The sequence below is a fragment of the Ascaphus truei genome, chromosome 3 (genome assembly GCF_040206685.1).
Source record: "Ascaphus truei isolate aAscTru1 chromosome 3, aAscTru1.hap1, whole genome shotgun sequence".
Classification (NCBI taxonomy): Eukaryota; Metazoa; Chordata; class Amphibia; order Anura; family Ascaphidae; genus Ascaphus; species Ascaphus truei.
Genome location: NC_134485.1, coordinates 324,624,440 through 324,647,116, shown reverse-complemented (window position 1 = coordinate 324,647,116; position 22,677 = coordinate 324,624,440). Strand labels below are relative to the sequence as shown.

Genomic DNA, 22,677 nt, shown 5'->3' with positions numbered 1-22,677 from the left:
CGGCGGTGGGTGCCGGGAGTGTGCGGGGGTGCGCAGGTGCTGGGTGCTTGTGAGGCAGGCGACGGGGTCGGCAGAGGCTCCGGCGTCTCCCTTTGCAGGGCGCCGCCATGTTGCGATTGGCTGCGCATGCGCAGTGAGTTGCGCAGTTAGGTCCCCGGTGCGGCGGCCATTAGACAAAGGCTCCACAGGGACTATAGCCCCCAGCATGCACAGAGGAAGGCCATCAGGTGCCCGAGCAGAGCCAATAGGGCTGCAGAATTCCCTGCATCAGGGAAAGGATACTTTTGGCGTGCCAGGGACCACGCAGGGACCATGCAGGGACCACGCAGGGACCACGCAGGGACCACGCAGTCGGAGCTGGGACAAGGAAGGCATAGGTTGTAGGTGCAAGGGTCTGTCGCTCCTGCGCTAGGCCAGATACCCCCTATTAGGCCCCAGCTAGGCCCCGACTCCTCTCAGTTTGTGGCTGCTATAGGGACAGGCCCCCTCTAGATAGGGACACTGCTCCGCTTAGCGTCCATAGTGTCAGGGACACAGCAGAAGCTGCGCAGCAGTTGCGGCCTGTAGCCTGGGACCAGACCATCACTCAAAGACACAGAGACTACCTTCATGGTGGGAAACTCCTACCGCATACCACCCCACGCTGAGGCGGACTCATCATGGACGACGCCATCGCTGGATCAGCGGATCCTATCTGTCTCTCTGTCGGCGCGCCCGGGTGCTGGAGCACCCGGCAGGTACCTCACCTTACACGTGCACCAACTATACATCTACTATAGTGTCAGCACTGACCACATATAAGGGTGAGGGGTTATATCCTTGTGGACACTAGAGTTGTTGGGTGCCCAAGGGCCCCGTGAGGTACTGTGGGGACTGTGAACAAGTGTGTGGGACACTGGGTGGGTGGTTACGGCCGTGCGAGGCTTGGCGGGTAGCTGTACCCTATTAGTGTTCACTAGAAATGTTGATAATATAAGTGTGGCTCATGTAAATGTCAGTTTATGTGCTTATAGTAAAGTATTCTTGTTTTACCATATTATTGTGTATCGTTCATATATGGTCCTGCACAGGGTTATCCCACATAGTTAGGATCCCGTGCAGGTGGAGGCGCTGTCACCTCTCGAATCAGGTACACCCCAGGCTCCCAGCGGCAGAGGTTCAGGCCTCCTGTGAGCCACAGGTAATGCAACACACACACCGTAGCCACCTTATCTCCCAGGGGGTGGGGGAAAGTGCGCTGCAGCATGTTAAGTTGTTCTGACTTTAATCTTGGGAGACAGCATTCCTTCAGAAAAGAGATCTTTGTGTTAATTAGGGGATCTGCTTCTTGACTCTCTGCCGTGCATAATTTTTGGTAGAACGCTCTAAATTCTTCCACGATTATGGTCGGGTCATGCGATATGGTGCCCTCTCTTGTTTGTATTGCCTGTATATGGTTAGCTCTGGTAATGTTTCTAAATCCTCTGTCCAGTAACGTTTGAGCTTTATTGCCTCGTTCATAGAATTTTTGAGCTGTCCATTTCATGGCTTGCTCAGCTTTTTGTGACAGACATAAATTTAATTTCCCTCTCACTGCAGTAATTTTGGTTAGGGTCTCATTAGACAGGGTAGCCTTATGAGAAGTTTCAAGGCAGGCCAACTCTTCTGAGAGCTCCTTAATCTTTTTTTAACTCTTTTTCTTGTGAAATGATGCCATAGACCTCTCATGTAAGCCTTGTGAGTTTCCAAACCTGTCGCATGTGAGGTGTCGTGGGACCTGTTAGTCTCGAAGAAAACTTTAGTTCATCCTTAAGCTGTTCCAGGACCTCAGCTACACACAGTATGGACTCATTCAGTCTCCACTGACGGGTCAAATTCAGAGGTGGGGTGGGAATTCAGAATGAGATGCTAACCATCCCATGATCCAACCAAATTATCAATGCGAGAGTAAGACCTGTGAGGGTTTGAGAAGAAGGTATAATCCTGCTCCATGGAATGCACCTGTCTCCAGGCGTCCAACACTTGTAGACCTTTAAACAATCTGGCTAGGGGCCCCCGATTCTCCCACTACTGAACCGCTGAAAAACAGACCTATGCCTGCTGTAACTGTAAACCCACATGTGGCGACAAGTGGAAGAGCATATATGCTACATAGTGGGGAAAAATGGGGTGAAATATTAAATTAAAGAAAAAAGACCGCCAAACTGGCGCGACACTGGAGAGTCAGGCGTGTGGTATCCTTGTCCAAAAATGGAGATGATAAGAAACCATAAGAGTAACAATTTCTTGGAGTTGAATGGCATGCCCCAACCTACACAACAGCACCCCAGAACCAATCCGATGGGCACACACCTACTTCTGTATGTTATAACTCAACTATTTATTTACAACTATTAGTGGCTGAACTAAGGCTTTCTATCTCCAGATCCCTATAAGGAATACGTTTGTTGTCTTGTGTTATATTCCCATATCTATGGTGGGGAATCTCAGCGAACCCCTGAAGCCCATTGGTAACCAGAGAGTGGGACATGGGAGGGAGGAAATTTGCCTCCAGGCTTATAGCCCACTGCTACGGTTTGGGAAACAGGAATGTAAGCTCTTTTGCTAGACCTAGGCGCTACAAAGAAGTGTATAACTTAAAGGAACGGAGCCTGGATGGAGGCAAACAGTCTTGTAAACTAGGAACGGCCTGCAACTTACTAACCATCAATTTTGGTCTGGAACCTTTGGTTCCCAGTAAGTGACAGTCCAATAGTCCCGCTGCTAACTGGAGGATCTTCGCCAAGCAATGCTCCGTCCGATCTATTCAATAGCGCGATGGGGGAGCCCTGCTTCATGGCTTATTCTGACCTTGTTGGGAAGATCTTCGAGTGGACCCTGCTGCTGCTTTGGGTGATCCACTCACCGCTCCAGCCTCCGGGCCTTGCTCTTCAAAGTGGAAGATTTTAGACCCAGCCCAGCCAGGAACCGAGGGGCCTTAGCCGGATCCTTGATTGAAACCTTGGTCCCTGTATTCATCACGATGATCCGGAAAGGGAATCCCCACTTATATCTTACTCCTGCGCTGCCGAGTACCTCTGCAACAGCTCTCATATTGTGCCATTTCATCAGGGTAGTTGGGGAAAGGGGAGGTTATTGTGTGTGTGTGTGTGTGTGTGTTTGTATTGGGGATGGGAAGTTATTGTGTGTGTCTGTGTGTATTGGAGAGGGGGGGTTATTGTGTGTGTTTTTCTTTTAGGAGGGGGGTTATTGTGTGTGTATTGAAGAGTGGGGTTATTATGGATTGGGGAAGTGGGGTTAGTGTGTGTGTGTGTGTGTGTGTGTGTGTGTGTGTTTGTGTGTGTGTGTGTGTGTGTGTGTGTGTGTGTGTGTGTGTGTGTGTGTGTGTGTGTGTGTGTGTGTGTGTGTGTGTGTGTGTGTGTGTGTGTGTGTGTGTGTGTGTGAATTAGGGGAGGGGGGTTATTGTGTGTGTGTGTGTGTGAATTGGGGAAGGGGGGTTATTGTGTGTGTGTGTGTGTGTGTGTGTGTGTGTGTGTGTGTGTGTGTGTGTGTGTGTGTGTGTGTGTGTGTGTGTGTGTGTGTGTGTGTGTGTGTGTGTGTGTGTGTGTGTGTGTGTGTGTGTGTGTGAATTGGGGAAGGGGGGGTTATTGTGTGTGTGTATTGGGGAGGGGGTTACTGTGTTGTATTGGGATGGTTAGTGAGTGTGAGGAGGGGAGGGGGGTTATTGAGTGAGTGGAGGGGGGAGTGTGCGAAGGCGGAGAGAAATAGAGTGGGAAGTGTGAGCAGGGCTTTAGAGCGAGGTGGTGTGTGAGAAGGGCCGTGTAAGAGAAAGAGGGGGCCTTGCAAGGCTGCCACCAGGGGGTTTGCGCGCAGTGGAAACTCTAGTCCTGGGCCCCAGGAAAGACGCTGGTGGCCCAGGTAGCCATGGCTACCTGCTGCTCACACGGTGATAAACTATTATTATGATCATCATCACCTTCTTCACTGATGCAACCATCAACACCACTAAAAGTTGTTGTCACACCAAGGATCATATCACCATGAAGGTAGCTTCCCCCTCCCCTGTGTATGTGCTTCGTGCACTACACACACTATCAACTCCACACATATTAGTCATCATCCACCCTCTCCACCTCTGCCTCAATCCCTCCCTCAGCCATCACTTCTCCCCCTTCCTCAAAATACTGAAATAGAATAGCTATAGCCTGTTTAGCATCCATCCTCCTCCTGGTCCCTGCACTTGCATATTTTGCGGAGGAATAAGATGTATTCAGAGGGCTGCAAAAATAGCAGATTTCCTCTTTGGGGGTCAGCTACTTTAAAGAAAGAGACTTTATTTTATAATAGACTCTTTCCCTAGAACAAATAGTGTATGCAACTTTGTACGGTGAGGACAAAAGATATTTGCCTCACTATTTAACAGGTTTTAAATGATCATATCAGGTTACACTGTTTACAGCCTTTCATGCAGATTTAACAAAAGTGCTTATTAGGGATGGTTAGCGCAGCTCTCTGTACTCAAAGACAGCACGTAGCTGCCTGGCATCAATAATGTATTCACTAGAATCAGGTACTGTACTTTCATTTAGCATACAAGACACTAATAAACTACAGATGGAGAGAGCAGAGATATGAGAGGTGAGGCACAGAAATAAACATGTTATATATTGTTCCTAAGGATTAACTGCATGCTCACCTTCATTTATACCCTCCTTTAGCTTTTGAAAAATGAAGGAAAAAGAGGGCAAAAGGATACAAATTCTGTTATGTTTTACTGACTGACATGAGGGTTCTTCATACAGTAGGTGAAAATATAGTGTACAGAGTGTTGTAAACCTCAGCTGTAGAAGTCTCCTGTAGGAGGTACTCAGTGTTAGACTGGTAGTATCAAGGGCCCACAGGGCAAAGTTATAATAGGACTTGCAGTAACACATACATTCGTGCATACAAACATACACTCATAGATGCAGAGCTGGCTACCTGAAGCCACACTGACACAAAGACCTCTCAGGGACATTGGACAAGTCTCCCAAGATTACCCAAGACTTCAGAGGTCTCACAGTCCTTCCAAGAGTCTTGGCCAGTCTGGATCTGGAGGGCCCTCTGGATGGTGGTGCCCACTGGGTATTCTCGTGGGTGTCCAAAGAGTCAGTCTGAACCTGCTCTTCTTAATGCCAGGGTGCAGACCTGAAAAAGAAATCTATGAGGTTTTCAATGCTCTGTACATTGTAATGTGATTGTCATCCAATTGTATCACCACTTACATGCAATTTACACATCTGCAGGACCAACACAACTAACACAACTTTGAACTACATTTGTAGAGGGCATAAATGTTAATTCTGTTTTTTGTTGTGTTATCTGAGGAAACAATGTCAACACATCTGTACAAAGGTTACTGTAACAAGTGCTCGCCACAAACAGGGCGGGACCGCAGGGCTGAGGTGGGGATGTCAGAATACACCGACCAACAACTGTGCAACCGCGTCCGGATTGCAGAGTCGTAGTCGTGTAGCTGGGTCAGGGTAGGAGAGGTCAGAATAGTCGTAATACTAGGATTGGAGAAATCGGATGGTCGTAGTGCGTAGCCGGGGTCCAGGAGTAGTGCGGTCAGAATGGTTGTTGTGCGTAGCTCAGGTCCAGGGGTTGTAGAAGGTAGAGGTCCAGGTACAAGCTGTGGTCAAAAGGGACAAGAGATGCACAGAGGCAACAGCAGGCAGCAGGATGCTTGAGGCACGCACTTACACATAAACACAAGTTTATGCTCAGCCAATTTGCCTAGGTGGTAGCTGAGCATATAAAGCACAGAGTGCCAATGGGAAGGGTGCGGGGAGTGAGTCATCACAGGTAGACTGTGTACCGCGTCTGGATTGCAGAGTCGTAGTCGTGTAGCTGGGTCAGGGTAGGAGAGATCAGAATAGTCGTGATACTCGCAGTGGCCTAGGATAGGAGAAGTCGGATGGTCTTGGTGCGTAGCCGGGGTCAGGAGTAGAGAGGTCACAATGGTCGTTCTGCGTAGCCGAGGTCCAGGGGTCAGAGAAGGTAGAGGTTCAGGTACAAGCTGTGGTCAAAAGGTACAAGAAATCAAGGCAGAATGCACAGAGGCAACAGCAGGGTATCAGGATGCTTGAGGCAAGTACATAAACACAAATTTATGCTCAGCCAATTTGCCTAGGGGCTGGCTGAGCATATAAAGCACAGAGAGCCAATGGGAAGGCTGCAGGCAGTGAGTCATCACACACAGACTGTGTACTGATAGGCAGGGGTTGACGGTATCATAGCTGTGGAAAATTAATGGAATTTATGTTGTTAGCATTAACCCCTCAAGTGTTTCTGGTTGTGCGACGCCGACGTGAAGCGGAGACAGCAGCGTCCTCCGTTGCGTCACGGGACACGGGGCGGAGACGAGGTCCGGTGTTGGCAGGAGTACTGTGGTGCTCGTGCACATTGCACATGCGAGGGGCGTAACACAATGCGTCACGGTACGCGCCACGGGGGCGGGACAGAGGTCCAATCCTCACAGTTGCATCACAATAAGTAGGCAGTACTGTGCAGTAGAAGTTAAGTTTGTTTATAGAGTCAATGACATCACACCAATCCTATGGTGTAGAAGCTAGAGAATTGCTACTAGTGTATGAAGGGTCATGGGTTCGATTCCTTCATGGTATGGTAAAACTATTAGTGTAGGGGGAGGTGTGTGTATGTCTATGTGTGTCTGTTAGCAATAAAGCATTGAATGTTATAATAATAAATAAAAAAAACCTTGGAGATGTGCGCCACGCATGCAGCCTGATGAAGCCTGAATAAGCAGGGAGAGGAGAGAGCTGCAGAGAGGATAGAGCTGTAGATGCCGGGTAAGTCCTCGCACGGCGGCTGTTTCGCGATCGCGGTTATAACGCGGTCTCATTATGTGGTCATCGAGCACCGCATTATAATGGGGTTCAGCTGTGTGTATATATATATATACTCACTTGATTTGTATATATATATACACAAATCAAGTGAGTCATTTATATGTGCTTACTACTTGGGTCAGCTAGTAGCACATTACACAGTGTGCCACCCATGTTTGTCAGATTACAGATATGCCACCGCTATTGCTTTGTTTGTATTACTTGTAGATAATTGTTGGCTTTGGAGAATGGCATATTTCAAGATTTACAGCAAAAATATTATTTATCTTAAGTACTTATTAAATGTCCAATGCCTCCTTGATTAAAAAAAACCCAAAGCAAATTATTGTGCTGTAACCTTTGTAGAGATGTGTGTGACATTGTTTCCCCACAACAAAAACCATTATAACCACAGTGAACTATTATGCCCTCTACAAATGTAATTGAAAGTTTTGTTAGTCGTGTTGGTACTGCAGATGCGTAGATTGCATGTAAGTGGTGATACAATTGGATGACAAATAACATTACAGTGTACAGAGCTTTAAAAACCTCATAGATTTCTTCTTCAGGTCTGCACCCTGGCATTAAGAAGAGCAGGTTCAGACTGGCTCTTTGGGCACCCACGAGAATACCCAGTGGGCACCACCATTCGGAGGGCCCTCCAGATCCAGACTGGCCAAGACTCTTGGAATGACTGTGAGACCTCTGAAGTCTTGGGTAATCTTGGGAAACTTGTCCAATGTCCATGAGAGGTCTGCGTGTCAGTGTGGCTTCAGGTAGCCAGCTCTGCATCTATGAGTGTATGTTTGTATGCACGAATGTATGTGTTACTGCAAGTCCTATTATAACTTTGCCCTGTGGGCCCTTGATACTACCAGTCTAACCTAGTACCTGCTGTATGAGACTTCCAAAGCTGAGGTTTACAACACTCTGTACACTATATTTTCACCTACTGTATGAAGAACCCTTATGTCAGTCCATAAAAAGGTATTATAACAACCTATAACACATTGTATACGTTTTTTTTTAAACTGTTGAGATTCAAGTTAGAAAAAAACTATTTTACTGCTGTCCATTTTTTATTTTCTTTCTGCAACTGTTTCCTCTCATAGTTTTATATATAAAAGACCTGCATGGTTGAAAGCTTAATTTGTAATTTCTAAGGAACCCCTCCCCCCGAAAAAAAAATGTTGGGTATGTTTTAAGATATGGAGGACTGATGCTTCAAACAATCTGCTAATATTTTAACCCCTTTTCTGCCAGGAGGCAGCAATTGTAAAGCATGTTTTACTCATATTCCTGTTAGACATTTTATTGTTACAGAGTAATGATATCTACTATACAAAAAGTAAGAGAACTTTTGTGTACCTCAGACTGTCGGAAAATGCCTCCACAGCAAATTTAGAGACACAGTAACCACCTCCATTGGCGGAAATCCTCCCAAGAATGCTGGCCATGTTCACAATGCGCCCTTGTGCCCTCTTGACTAGTGGCAAGAAGCCTAGGGTCACAGCAATTGTGCCAAATGTGTTGACTTCCATCACCTTCCGATAGTCCTGTACAGTCATCCACTCAGTTGGCCCGATAGGATTGGCCACCCCTGCATTGTTCACCAGCCCATAGAGACCTGTGGGACAAATATGAGGGCAGTATAGGAACATGGGAATTAATATTAGAGCATGGGACAAGTTATGATTCTTAACATCCCACTGACTGTTTAGAGGAAAAAATAAAACCCATAACAATTAAAATACCCTAAACCCATGGATTTTAAGGAAGCAAGACAAACCGAGGAACCATTATTTTGCTCACAACTACGTTTCTGTGAGTTCATTAGTAACGGTGAAGGGAGAACCACTACTAATCCTTGAAGTGGAGACCCAGTTCCATCACTACAGTATATGTGTATAATGAGTCCTTTGTGGCTCAGGAACCACTGTGTCTATATTTGTCTATGACTATGTACAGTAGTGCTATAGAAAACCCCTATTATTGAAGGGTGTCTGTAAACCAGTTCCTGAACACATGTTCACAGTTTCCAGAAGACTTTTACTCTTGGCTACTTCCTACCTTTGTCTCCCACCTCTGTCTTCACCCACTCCACTGCCCTTTTGATGCTGTCAGAACTGGTAACATCTAGTAAAGTGGTTTTCAGTCCCAAGGGGGCTGCTTTCTGCAGATCATCTGCTCCTGTTTGTGTTAGGCATCCTGCCAGGACCTTGAAACCCTTCCGGCTCAGTCGCTTGGCCAGCAGGTTCCCGAAGCCTGTGTCACATCCAGTGATGAAGACATGCTTGTCTGAAAATCTTGAGATTGTCTGCCTGTCCCTTAGGAACCATCCAATAGCCCAAATCATGACAAACAGAATCACGTAGCACCACATCGAGCTGTCGTGGAGGCCTATATTCAAGAGAGAAGAGAGGTGACACATCTAAGCTACAGTGTGCATGTGCAGCCCTCCTCCCTCAGCACATAGAGAAGGAGAAACAGAAGAAACTCATCGTCCATCAAGTGAGTCATTCCAATGGCAAAGTGATACTGTGACAGATACAGGTGTCATGTCTAAACCTCCTGGCTACAGTGCAAGGAAAATGAGAGGATCATTTTTAAAAGAGGAGAGTGGAATCCTAGTGGCCAAGTGACATATTGCATTATGCATCATTTTTAAAAGGCTTATGCAATTTTACCATCTTAAAAAAAGAAGTTAAGCTGTAGGTGTCACAATAGGAAAAAGTAATGGTAACACCTGTACAACTTAGAGCTACTGTACCACTCTTCAAATGGAATATGTATTCCTGAAACACATATAGAGGATGACGACGTGTTAGCCCTTAGGGCAGAGAAAAAATGCTGTTATAGTAAAAAAACGAAAAAACAAACATAATGTAAAAGTGATACCTTTAATGCCTAAAAGAGTGCAAGCTTTCAAGACCACTCAGGCCCCTTCTTTGGGCATCCCTCTTTGGGGTGTGCGTTTATAAATCGTAGATAAAAGGTAGATAGGTGGTGTCATGTAATTAGTAGGTTTGTAATGTTAACATTTGACATCTTAATAATCTCCACCCCAAGTCTTGCGGTGCACGGTTGTAGAAATAGTATTAGTAGTATGGGTAAGTGTGGAGTTATTACAGAAAGTTTTGCTTTTTCATGGACCGACAGCTATTCATAGATAAACTTCTACACAATCTTTATATACCTCACGGCTCTTCTTCAATGTTCTGATAGTAAATCACTAAAAAGAGGAGATCTGAAAAGCCTGTGTCCAGCTACATCTATAAAGAAATATAATGTGTGTCCATTAAAACATAGCACTCCTCTCTCATGCCTTATGTTGCTATTTTTGTAACACACAACAGTACATTATTTGAATCATAGCATCAATGTTCTGCTCCCTCACAACACAATGAATGTAAGTAATTGCACTTATACAGCAGTGTTTTCACCTTCATAATAGATCTCCAACCACATTACAGATATAATGGGTACATGGTCACTGTTATTATCATCCAAATACATCAAGTTGTTCTCACTTTGTCTACCTCGGAATATACAAAGGCTAAAAATACTTTCCAGAACATCACCTAGTATCTAGGGAGAGTCAGAAAAAAAATAACCATAAAAAAACCATCAGTCAAAGTGAAAATACCATTTGAATTGTAGCTGTGCTTGTAATAAACCATGTTACTGTCTTATGTTACTGTAGTAGCATACATAACCTGGAGGCAGTTGGGGATTCTGGGTACCTAAACTTTCTGATGCCCAGCTGCATTCTAAAGGCAGGGGAAGCATGCAGAATTTATACATTTTCGTACGTAATGAGTTTTAGAAACCTGGGGACGATTTCGAGTTGACTAATGACATTGGAGTAGTAGAGCAAACTCACTTCATGGGTGCAAACGGCCAGTTAGTTGTGTACATCTTAAGTTAAAATAGGTGAAACTTATTGACTCTGAGTTGCTATTTAAATTTGGACTCTCCACATTGTTAAACCATAATACATACTACACTTTAATGCCCAGTGAGCCGGGTAAATAAGGGAGTTGTTCAACCTTATTGCATTGGCAGCAGGATAAATAAAAGACTTGTTCAGCCTAACCCTCACAGTAAACCTAACATGCCAACATATACCTAATGTACTATCCCAACCTACTCTTTTCGCACCTACATGGGGCTCTCCCCTGCCCGCATGTTGCTGCTCCCCAGCTGCAGCCTCTCTCCCTCACTGTCCTGCCGGTAGCTGTGGGGGGGCCCGGCAGGCGCTGGTCAGGGCTCTTGTTGCCGCCGGGCATCTCTCCAGCTGCTGGCCTGCCTCCTGCACTGTCCCACGCTGGACTCTCTGATGCTGGCGCGCGCCGGAAGTGCACGCCACTGATGTCACAGAGAGGCCCTGCATGGAACACTTCAGGAGGCAGGCCAGCAGCTGGAGAGATGCCCGGCGGTGACAAGAGCCCCGACCAGCGTCGGCCAGGCCCCCCTGCAGCCACTGGCAGGACAGTAAGGGAGAGAGGCAGGCCCAAAGTAAGTGTGTGTGTATGTATGTGTAGCCAGGTCCCCTCTGGCTCCCTGGTTCCCCGTTTCCCCCTCCCTTACCTCTGTTATGGTAGGGGTGGTTGCGGGTGGCAACGGGCTGGCCGGCGGCACCCTTTGCAGGGCGCCGCCATGTTTAGAGTGTCGCGCGTGCGCAGAAGGTGTTCGGCGGCCATGTTGGGGTTGGCGCGAGGTTCGCGCATGCGCAGTCAGTGTGTGGAGTCCCGGCGGCCATTACAGTTTGCACAGGCGCAGATAGTGCTAGCCGCGGCCATTACAGCATTGCGCATACGCAGTAGATATAGCGCACGCGGCCACAATGATAGAAAGGCTCCCAAGGGACTACAACTCCCAGTAGCCACAGGGGCTGGAGCCCAGGGAGCCAATGCAAGAGCCAGCTTCCCCTGAGCAGAGAGATACATTGTTGCGCGCTGAGTCAGGAAGTCAGTAGGAGCTGGGACACAGACAGGGGAGGGTGTAGGTGCAAGGAGGCAAGTAGCCTCTGCACTAGGCCCTACTCACATACTAGTGTGTGGTTGCTACAGGGACAGGCCCTTAGGTAGGGACCCTGCCCCTTTAGTTGTTTGTTAGTTCAGGGACACAGCCAGAACGCTGCACAACCCTGAAGGTTGTGGTCTGGGACCAGACCCTGTCCAGTTACAGAGACGGTTTCCATGGTGGATCATCCTACAGGACATCATCCCACGCGGAGGTGGAATCGTCGATCAGAGGATCCACTTATCTCCACGTCTGCGCGCCCGGGTGTGGACACTCCCGGCAGGACCGTTATACACCAAGTGAACCAACTATATCCTCATCTAGTACGGAGCTGATCATGCCTAAGGGTTGTGGGACTTTTGGGACTTTGGGTACATGGTGTGGGGTGAAGGCCCTGCGAGTGTGGGGCAGTTGTAGCTCTAGTCATTATAGAGTCTAGTGTTCAGGGTTACCTGTTATCTCTATGTTCAGTAAAGACCTTTCTATTTTTACAAAGCTATGTGTTCATTGTGTGATTGTGTCCTGTTAGGGGCTGCTTCTGCTCTGCTGGGATCCCTCAGAGGTGGAGGCGCTGCACCATAGTAAGTGATATACCCCAGGGTCTCCGTGGCAGAGGCTTAGGCTCCTGTGAGCCAACAGGTAAAGGGCAGCACCAGTATCATATTTACAGCCTACCCCCAGATCTCACTTAGGGGTGGGGGAAACAGGGCTACATATGTATGTATATATATATATATGTGTTTAGGGGGGTAGTGTGTGTGTGTATTTTGGGGTAGTGTGTGTGTATTTGGGGGGGGTAGTGTGTGTTTTTTTGGGGGTAGTATATGTGTGTATTGGGGGAGGGTAGTGTTCGTGTGTGTATATATTTGGGGGGGGGTAGTGTGTGTGTAGATATATTTGGGGGGGATAGGATTTGTATGTGTATATTTGGGGGAGTAGTGTGTGTGTGTGTATTTGGGGGATATAGTGTTTGTGTATTTGGGGGGAAGTGTGTGTGTATTTGGGGGGTTAGTGTGTGCATGTGTATTGGGGGGGTAATGTGTATGTGTATATTAGGGGGGTAGTGTGTGCGTATATTGAGGCATAGTGTGTTCGTGTATTTGGGGGGTAGTGTATGCATATTTGGGGGGTAGTGTATGTGTGTATTGGGGGAGGGTAGTGTTTCTGTGTGTGTATTTTGGGAAGTAGTGTGTGTGTGTATATATTTCTGGGGCTAGGGTGTGTATATGTATATATGGGGGAGTTGTGTGTGTGTATTTGAGGGGATAGTGTGTGTGTACTTGGGGGGTAGTAGTGTGTGTGTATATTAGGGGGGTATTGTGTCCGTGTATTAGGGGGGTAGTGTTGCATATATTGAGGGATAATATGTGCGTTTATTTGGGAGGGAGTATATGTATTGGGGGGGAGGGGTAGTGTATGTATGTACGTATGTACTGTATTTGTAAATTACAAACTGTTTTGCACAGAAAAACAATGGGAAAAAAACTCAATAAAGGGACTTATTATTGTGAGAAGCATTTTTTTCCCCCACATAGTTTTTCCTTTCCCTAGTTCTGATTAAATATGTGTGTTTGTGGGGGTGTAAAATACATGCACGTGTTGAGCCTCTCGGAATATTTTGGACTATTTTTTTTTTATAAAATGGCTCTTCCTCCTGGAAAGGTTGCAGACCCCTGTACTAGCTAAACCCCTTCTGTTTCTTACCTCATTCCACATCCGTGTCCCTACATTTACCCACATCTGCAACGTCACCCTATTCTCTGGCAACTTTTCCACTGCCTTCAACAACCATGCTCTGTTATAACCTCTTCTTAAATATAACAAGTTATCTTACTTCTATATCCAATGATTGCTCTCTCTCCCCATTTGCTTCCAATATATAGGAATTTCCTATCTAACCTCACACACTAGCGAACATTTTCACTGCTAATAATACAACTGACCGCTCTTTTTTCCTGCACATTATTTAGTCTCCGGACGCCTGAAAAAAAAAAACAATTCTGGTTTTCTTTTTATCTTTCCCAGAATTCCTTTGACAATGTCAATCTAAAACCCGCCCTTTTTGGAGGAGCCATTTCAATAGCATGGGGATATTAATGACATCACCTATCGCTCACCACATGCACCAAATGCACCAAATGCACCAAACACTGAGATATACCAGTTGCACTTACATGCATTCTTGCTGAATGTTTCTTACCACAAAACTTAAATGGGAAGCTTTTTAGGACAGGGATTCCTTTTCTCCTATGTGTATGTGCTCATGGCTAATGCTTTTATTCCTATTGTATATGTCAGCGGTGCACAAACTGGGGGTCGCGCCCCCCATGGGGGAGAGGAGAATTTCTAGGGGGGGCGCGGGCGGTTACAGAGGCCCCGCGCTCTTCCCCACAGCATTTAAATTAATGCCGGGGGAGGCGTGAGGCCTCTGCAACTCACTTACCTACTGCCAGACGGTTCTTCGGCGATGCGTCGCCATGGCAACACGTCGCCGTGGCAACGCGGCGTCAAATGACGCTGCGGGGTCATGTGACATCATGCGTCGCCATGGTAAACGAGTGTCAAATGACGTGATGGGGTCACGTGATTTGACGTCAGATGACCCGCGACGTCATTTGACACAGAGACATTGGAGAGGGGGGGGCGCGAACGCTGCGGCTCCCAGGAAGGGGGCAAGAAAGTTTGCGCACCCCTGGTATATATAGTTCCCCTTGTCTGCATGCCTCTACAGCGAAATGATGTATACGTGTCTGGGGTTATCTAATAGTAAAAAAGTAACAATATATTCATTAATTATCACGGTAGTCCCATAAAAGGTATTATAACCTACACAGGATCCAGTTTGTGCCAGGGCCAGCTCATGGTTCAGTGCACTACAGAACTATATTAAGAACGATCCCACTTTGTACACAGGTCAGAGTTAAATATTAATAGCAATTATTGTACTGCATGTGACAAATGTGCCTGTCAGTGATATGAAGCTCAGCTGTGGCTATCATTATGCAGTCACACTGAGCACATACAAGCACTAAGCTGGGTTGTCTTCATGTAATTCCCTTACCTTTAATTCCTTCAGCTTCCTGCCACAGGGATACTTGTTGTGTGCGCGGGTTGGGGTCTTCGGTCCCTCTTTAAGCAGGCTTCTGCTGCTTTGATGAATGGTTTGACTAACTATCTCCAGAGTACCTCTTCCCAGTGATGTGCTCTGCTAGAGTAATGAAGACAAGCGGTGTTTGTAGCCAAAGTCCATAAGCTTTAAAGGAGAGCTTTTCCCAGACTTATTTCTAAGAGAGAGAGGGAGGTGGGGAGGGGATTGTACTGTTAACACTTTGCGGGGTACTGCAGGTTACAGCTGCAGTGGGAAGACAGACTGTAAATATACAAAAACGAGTAGGATGGAAAATGCACAAAAAGGGATTTTTTCCCCTCAGATCTTAAAACAACTAGTATCCTGTTTCCTTTATTTCTCTGTGCCTTTACTATTGTGTTTATCTATGCATTTTGATCACTTATAATTAAGAAGTAATGGGGGTCAGTGATGCCTGGTGTTATAGCGTTATGTGCTTCTATTTAAATTAAATTCAAGCAGCAATCCCACCTATTTCATATATATATATATATTTTATTTTTATTTACAGCATTGGAACCAGGGTGTCCTACAGAGCGGGATAACTACGGGCATTGGTGTTCTACCTGGAAATGTAAACAGCCATCCAATAAGAAGTCGCCATGACATTGCAGCTTCCTATTGGCTGGCAGAACCTACATGGTTTGCCTGGAGGGAGCTCTAAAACTAGTAACTACACTAGTAAAACAGGATCTAGTCCCTGGAGCTGCAAATAAGGCCTGTCAGGATTGGAGGACCACACTCAGTTCCAATGCTGTAAATATATATACAGTATATATACTTTATCTCTTTGATAAAGTCCCTTAGGGACGAAACGCGTCAGAGGATTTTTTCCTATGTCTTTTTAATTCTGGCTTACATGCCGTAATAAAGTTTTTTTCTAATTGCACCTTGCCTCCAGCCTGACTCTGTTTTGCAGTGCTCATGGTTCCATGATTTTCCCTTTGACCACTACCGCTGGGACGGATGCACGCGACTGAGTAGGTCTGACCCGCTCCCCCAATACAGTTTACCGGAGACCGAACAGCATTGTGAGTATATACTCTCATTCACGTGAAGCCACGGATGATTTGGAAGCCCGCGCAGAGAGGGACCGCCGGGTGGAGCAGCAGCTCACCGGTCAGGTTAGAAGGCTTTTCCCTGTGATTTGGCATACGTTGCTCTGCTTCTAACGTGATTATGCTGGGAATCGGTTACTGAACATTTGTTTTATTCGTTTATATGGGGAGGGTAACCCTGCTCATTTAAAGCAAATATTGGATTACATGGCTTACCAGGAGGTTTTTAGAGCACCCAATTGTTCCCTTATCTACCTATATATGTATATATGTGATATGCATATATGTGATATATATATATATTTTTAATTTCTTTCTTCTCTGAACTTTTCTTTAACTTGAAAAAGCTGAGTATATATTTTTCTTTCTAGTGGGCCTCTCGCTTCTTCTGATCTTAAGTAATAATGCGAGCAGCTGTGTGTTTTTGGGGAGGGGAGGGTGGCATACGTCATATCTTTCTTTGTCTTGTCTAGTTTCCAAATATAATTGGTAGTTGTGTAGAAACAAAACAAGATGACCCATGAAGTTAAATGGGCTGACATTGAGAAAATTATGTATGCACGCCTTTTTCTTTTGGGTATAAAGTAGACTGCTTGGGGCATACTGTATGTGTTAGTGCCTTTGAGTAGCCAGACAGCAATGTTTGATTTTTGTTAAATGCCCTCTTGCTAACAGCCATTTGCAACAAAGTCTCTATCAGGTTGCTTGCCTAAACAGACACGTGTGGAACTGAGTTTTTCCACGACAAACCTAACCCACTTACTGCGCTATAAGGCTGAATCCCCGCTGGCGCTGAGCTCGCTCATGCTTATGCGCGCTGGGGGTGGGGGGCATTGTGGGTAGTTGAGCACGCAGGAAAGTTAGATTTTTTTGTTTACCTAAGCACCAAGCGCAGGTGAGTGTGAGCGTGGGACTTACATATATCTATATATGTAAGTAACCGCCGCAAGCACCGCCCGCTCGGCGCTAGCGGGGACGCAGCCTAAGACTGAGAGCATGTGAGTTTGATACTTTATTTCTCCAAGATCTGTTTTTTTAAATAAACGATGTTATGCTATGTTTTCTTTCACTTGGTTTTTTTCAGGAAAACCTGAATTGCAGTTTGGTGATTCATCCAAAGCCATTTGCACCGACTGAGAGTGCTTTTTCACACATTGAGCACTTAATTCACGCACTTGCTCAATTGCACCTTGTTCACAATCTCACTGTATCACACGGTTCTAGAGACCGTTTATATACTGTAGGCAGCACTGAGGAAAGTCACCTAATATCATTATATTGGTTATTTATGTTTGCGCTTCTTATTTTTTGTTCTTTATTAAAAATGGACCGCACACGAGATGTTCAAAATGTCACATTAGCTCCCTAAATAGGCAGGATAAACAGACTTATATGATTCTACTGGACGGAGACATTGGGGTGGAAATTATCGATGAAGATTGGGCAGACACATGTGAAGCCGCTGTCGGCTCATCCATCTGCACAACTATCAAAGAAAATAGGTACAAGATACAGCAAGAGAGAACGAGGAAGAATATTTGTGTTTTGCCCGTTTTGGAACTTTTAGGGTGTACTGTAGGTCTTGTTTTGTGGCCTCTGACAACATTGCACACTTCTGTCGGAAAAAAGACGTCAGCGCTGCTCGAATAAGGAAAAAAAAAACCATTGTGGACTACAGTGGTAAGAAAAAGTTTGTCAACCCCTTAAGAAATTCACATATTTCACATAAGGTATTTCAAACCTAAAATGTTATTAGATCTTAATCTAAATCCTAATAATAGGTAAAGATAACCTGATCAAGCAAATGACACAAAAACATAATACTTTTGAAACATTTATTCATCCAGAAATGATTCAGCATTCAATATCCAAATATCCATGTGTGAAAAAGTATGTGAACCTTTAGGTTCAGTACGTGGTTGCCCCACCCCCCCTCCCCCCCTTGAGCACCAATGTCTTCAACTAAGCGAATTCCTGTAACTGCTGGTCAGTCTCTCATATTGGTTTTGAGGAATTTGGCCCATTCCTCCTTACAGAACTGCTTTAACTCAGTGACTTTTGAGGGCTTCCTTGCATGGACGACTCGCTTCAGGTGCTGCCACAATATTTCAATGGGGTTTAGGTCCAGATTTTAACTAGGCCATTCTAAAATGCTGAATTTCCTCTTCTGCAGCCATTCTTTTGTAGATCTGCATGTATGTTTAGGATCATTGTCTTGCTGCTCGACCCACTTTTGCTTCAGCTTATGGATGGATGGCCTGACATTTTTCTCTAGAATCTTCTGAAACAATGCAGATTTCATGGTTGTGTCAATGATGGCAAACCATCCAAGCAGCCCCAAACCATCACACTCCCACTACCATGGTTGACGGTTGGGATGAGGTTCTTCTGTTCAAACACAGTGTTTGGTTTTCGTCAAACATAACATTTCTCATTGAGGCCAAAAAGTTCTAACTTTGATTCGTCTGGCCAGAGAACAATGTTCCAGAAGTCTTGTGCATCATCTATGTGCCCTTTGGCAAACTTTAGATGGGCAGCAATGTTCTTAGAGCAGATGTTACCTCCTGGCTATCCTTCCATGAACACCATTCTTGTTCAGTATTTTTCTGATAGTTGAGTCATGAACACTCACATTAGCCAAGCCTGCAGATCCTTGAATGTTACTCTGGGGTTCTTTGTGACTTCCTTGATGATTTGCTGGTTTGTTCTTGGAGACATTTTGGTAGGACAACCTCTCCTGGGTAGAGTGACTGGGGTCTTGAACTTTCTCCATTTGTAGAGTGTCTGTCTGGATTGGCGAAGCCCCAAATCCTTAGCAGTGGGTTTGTAACCCTTTCTAGACTGATGAGCATCAATAACTGCTTTCTGAAGTACTCAGCGATTTCTTTTGATCATAGCATGACGTGTTTCCATGTGTGCAAAATGATGAAACAATTAGGCGCTCCTATTTACCTCACGTGTTTAAGTGTGAATAATCAAGTGAACATATATTAAAGTGATAAAAAATATACGTTGTGACTTTATGAATTATATATAGTGATAAGTGCACTGTGAAAAAATAGTACAAATAAAATTGATACTGCATGCTCAAACCCTCTGGTAGGGACGGTCTTCCTCTGTCCCAACGGATTCAAGATATCTTCAAAAATCCAGGGGGAGCATGGGAGAATACAAAAAGAAACACAACTAAGTGCAGTTGTAAGTGCGAAGTGACTTTACATTTGGTCTTGGCTCTTATGATGCACCTACTCACAGTGTGGCAGGTAATAAAAGGCACACACATGTATGGTGAAAACCAAACTCACAAAGTTTCTGATCTTTATATATGGTGGGGCCTCACAAGCTCACCCCTGAAGATCTATGTAATTATTTAAACACCTGAGTCTAATTATCCCCTTTAATTTAGCAGATAAAACCAGGGGTTCACTTACTTTTGCACATACCCTGACTCTTAATTACTCATTGTTTGTCTAATTCATACATAATTTTGTTTCAAAAGACATGGAATTGGTTAATATAAACCCTATTGGATATTTAACAAAAGACTGGTTTTGATTCACGAAGGTTATCAGGTAAAAACTATGGTGTTTCTGTAATTATCATTGGGGTTCACAAACTTTTTCTCACCACTGTATGTGTGTGCAAAGCTTTTCCAATAAACGAAAGTTAAAATTGCATCAATCCCAGATTGAGTAGTTGTACATTCAAAATGGCGGCGGTCTGCAAAAAACGGTACTGCAAATCCAAAATAGCATCCCTGAGGAAAATGTGAGTGTACATGGGGCATACTTTAAGTGATTGTTAGTCAAAACTAAGTGTATTTAGGAATGAGAGCTCAGTACAGCACAATCATGCTGAGCCCAACTCCTCACTACCAGAACATTTTTGCATCAAGTAAAGAGGGTCTGTGTTTCTCGCCCAGTTAATAGAGACTGAGTTTCCCACCATGTCAAGAGGGATTGCGTTTTTCATCAAGTGAAGATGGACTGTGTTCAGCTGAATCAAAATAGCCTTACAATTACTTTCAGAGATACCTACAATATAAAGTTAAAGTTTAAAAAATTCGGTGACGTGACCCCAACAATTAGCATTGTGCAATATAAAGCAATACTGAGTATAAATAGGCACAAATACCATCTTAAACATCTTCAGTTTAGAAAACTGCAGAACAAATACGTTAATTGTTCCTGCTAGCTTCTTACCCCTCTGTCGACGCCTAATGTTCTTCCCTATTCATATCCAAACAAGGTTAGAAAAAAATGATAGCCTTGGCAAGAGCTGATAGAACTGGTTTACAAACAAACTTGAAGTGACTATTAAGATTAACCAGTGGGATACTACAGACAAATGTCACCATACACATAATGAACACGTCTACTCGGTGTGTGCACGATCTTCTGTAATACCTTTGGAGTCCTGAATAGTTAAGGAAAAGGAATATGGCGCGCCAGAGAAAGTCTCAGCAAGGAGGGCTCCCGGGTGTCGGCGTATCAGCTCTAACTGCGGATCTGCACTAATATTCATCATCATGTGGCAGTTTCCAAACAGGCCAAAGGTATTGGGTCACGTAAGAAAGACCCAGCAGGATTTCCGTAGGGTCCGAGAGAAATCAGATTAATACCGATGATGATCCTGAAGCAACAAGGGAGGACGGGCCCCATATCTACGTAGAGCACCTAAGTAAATGTACCTCTTTTCGAGTGTTGAGTTGGCACTGATAGAAGAACAGTATTCATGTCTGTCTGATATAAAATACAGTAGACCGTTCTCAATATGTATATGAGCGGTCTTTAGGGATCTGTCCCTGTGTTTAGGGACATGAATAAATGACAGTTGTACTACAAAAGTTCCTGGCGCCCGTTTTTTATACATCCTTGCTACCTCATCGCCCAGTCTCCTGAATCCAGCGCCCCGAGTCATCGTAACCCATGCTGAGTAACCAACCTGTGCACAACGATGTGAGCTCCCTAAAAAACGGGCAGGGAGGGTTACATATACTGTATATTTTTTATTTCGAGCATATATTCCTCTTACAACCAAACTTATCATGGTACACAGGCCTGCCCTATAGACTGGCAGACTATTCTATTTAATGTGTACAATGTATGATCTTTTTGTTGTCCTGTGAGGAGCAGCTTGTGACAATTATAGAGCACACCCTTCGGAGGCTTATACTATGTGCACTGCAGCCTTGGAAATGCAGGCGTTGCGGGACTCCTGCCTTGCTCGGCCCTCATGCTAAAGGACATTGTAAACCTGGGGTGTATGGCAGGTGGTCAAAAGTCACCTACAGTCTTTAAAGTCTTTAAAAATCAGTTGAAAATGGTGCTTACTTACTACACGGCTGACTACATTTTGAACAAATATTTAATGTGTATCAAATGAAAAGAAAAGTGCTCATTTACCCTTTCAATGCCAAAAGTATATATCAATAGTGGCGCTCTATTTATAATTAAAACATATGTTAACACAATAGTAACAATTTATAGCCAAAGTGAATATAAATGTGGTGATACAAACAAACTTTTTTGATGCAGCTGTGACCCAAAGCAGGATTGCTCTCTCAATCCCAGGTAGGTATGAAGAAGTGGTGGTCGATGGGAAGCGCAAAACATGTGGAAGCAAAAAATATATATATCTAATGGTGCAGTATAGTTATATTATAAGTGAAAAATCTTCTTTATGTCTATAGTTGTTATACTCACAAAAGTGAGAATCGATCTGTGTGCGTAGCGGTATCTTTAGATATTGCCTCTTCAATTTTGAGGACGAATTAACCAACTTCAGCAATGATGTAAGTGTGGATTCCTTAAATGGTTAAGCACAGAAAACCAAACATAGTGCAGACTGTATAAAACTGTATTAGAATGGTAAGTATATTACAATACACTCACATGGTTTTAGTTGTTATTAGGCATTTAGATACACAATTGATCTCGCCTCCGGTTCAGCTGTTTGCTTCTCCTCTGCTCGGCGTGCGTCTCACGGCTGCGTTCCAGCAGATTCGGATGTGACGTCAGCGGGTTTGGGCAGTTCCGGTCGGCGAGTTAGCTGTGGACCCTCTCTCAACGTCACTCTACGCGTTTCACCTTACTCGGTTTCATCAGGAATGCCGATGATACTAATCTTAGTGGTTATATACCCTAAGTTATCCATTGATAGGTTAGAGGCTAATTCGATGTCTTAAAGTGATATCGTTATGTATATACTTTAGGTGACTGAATTGTAAGCGTATTTTCTCCATAGCGCGCATATATGAAGTTAATTTATACCTGTTTACACATAGATTAATAGTGACTTTTTAATATATAGACATATACACTGTACTCTCTACATCAAACATGAGCAGTAATTGAGATGACTGACTGCTCCATAAATATATTACCTCCACATCGAACATATATGGAGCTCAAAAATAATATATGTTAAACATTTGTAGAAATAAAATTGCAAAAGAATAAAAACAATTATTATTAATAATAAAACATTAAAAATTATTGGATAAACTAAACTAGTCTAGCTTTAATATAAAAGATAAAAGAACTTGACATAATTATTCTAAACACATAATGGGGAAACTATTTCTTAATTACTT

At 44.4% G+C, this 22,677-nt stretch overlaps 1 protein-coding gene across 2 annotated transcripts in view; it reads right to left on the bottom strand.

Moving 5' to 3' along the window:
- Positions 1-15,156, bottom strand: part of RDH5 (retinol dehydrogenase 5) — a 35,973-nt gene extending 20,817 nt beyond the window's left edge. The window contains exons 1-4 of one of the 2 annotated variants that reach the window (XM_075591287.1): positions 14,959-15,156; positions 10,069-10,144; positions 8,943-9,272; positions 8,241-8,499 (exon numbers count right to left, since the gene is read on the bottom strand). In XM_075591287.1, the coding sequence (XP_075447402.1) occupies positions 8,241-8,499; positions 8,943-9,255 (572 nt within the window). In that variant the 5' untranslated portion in view covers positions 9,256-9,272; positions 10,069-10,144; positions 14,959-15,156. The remainder of the gene's footprint in view (positions 1-8,240; positions 8,500-8,942; positions 9,273-10,068; positions 10,145-14,958) is intronic. The other variant, XM_075591286.1, reaches the window with a different exon arrangement.
- Positions 15,157-22,677: the final 7,521 nt, after the last annotated feature.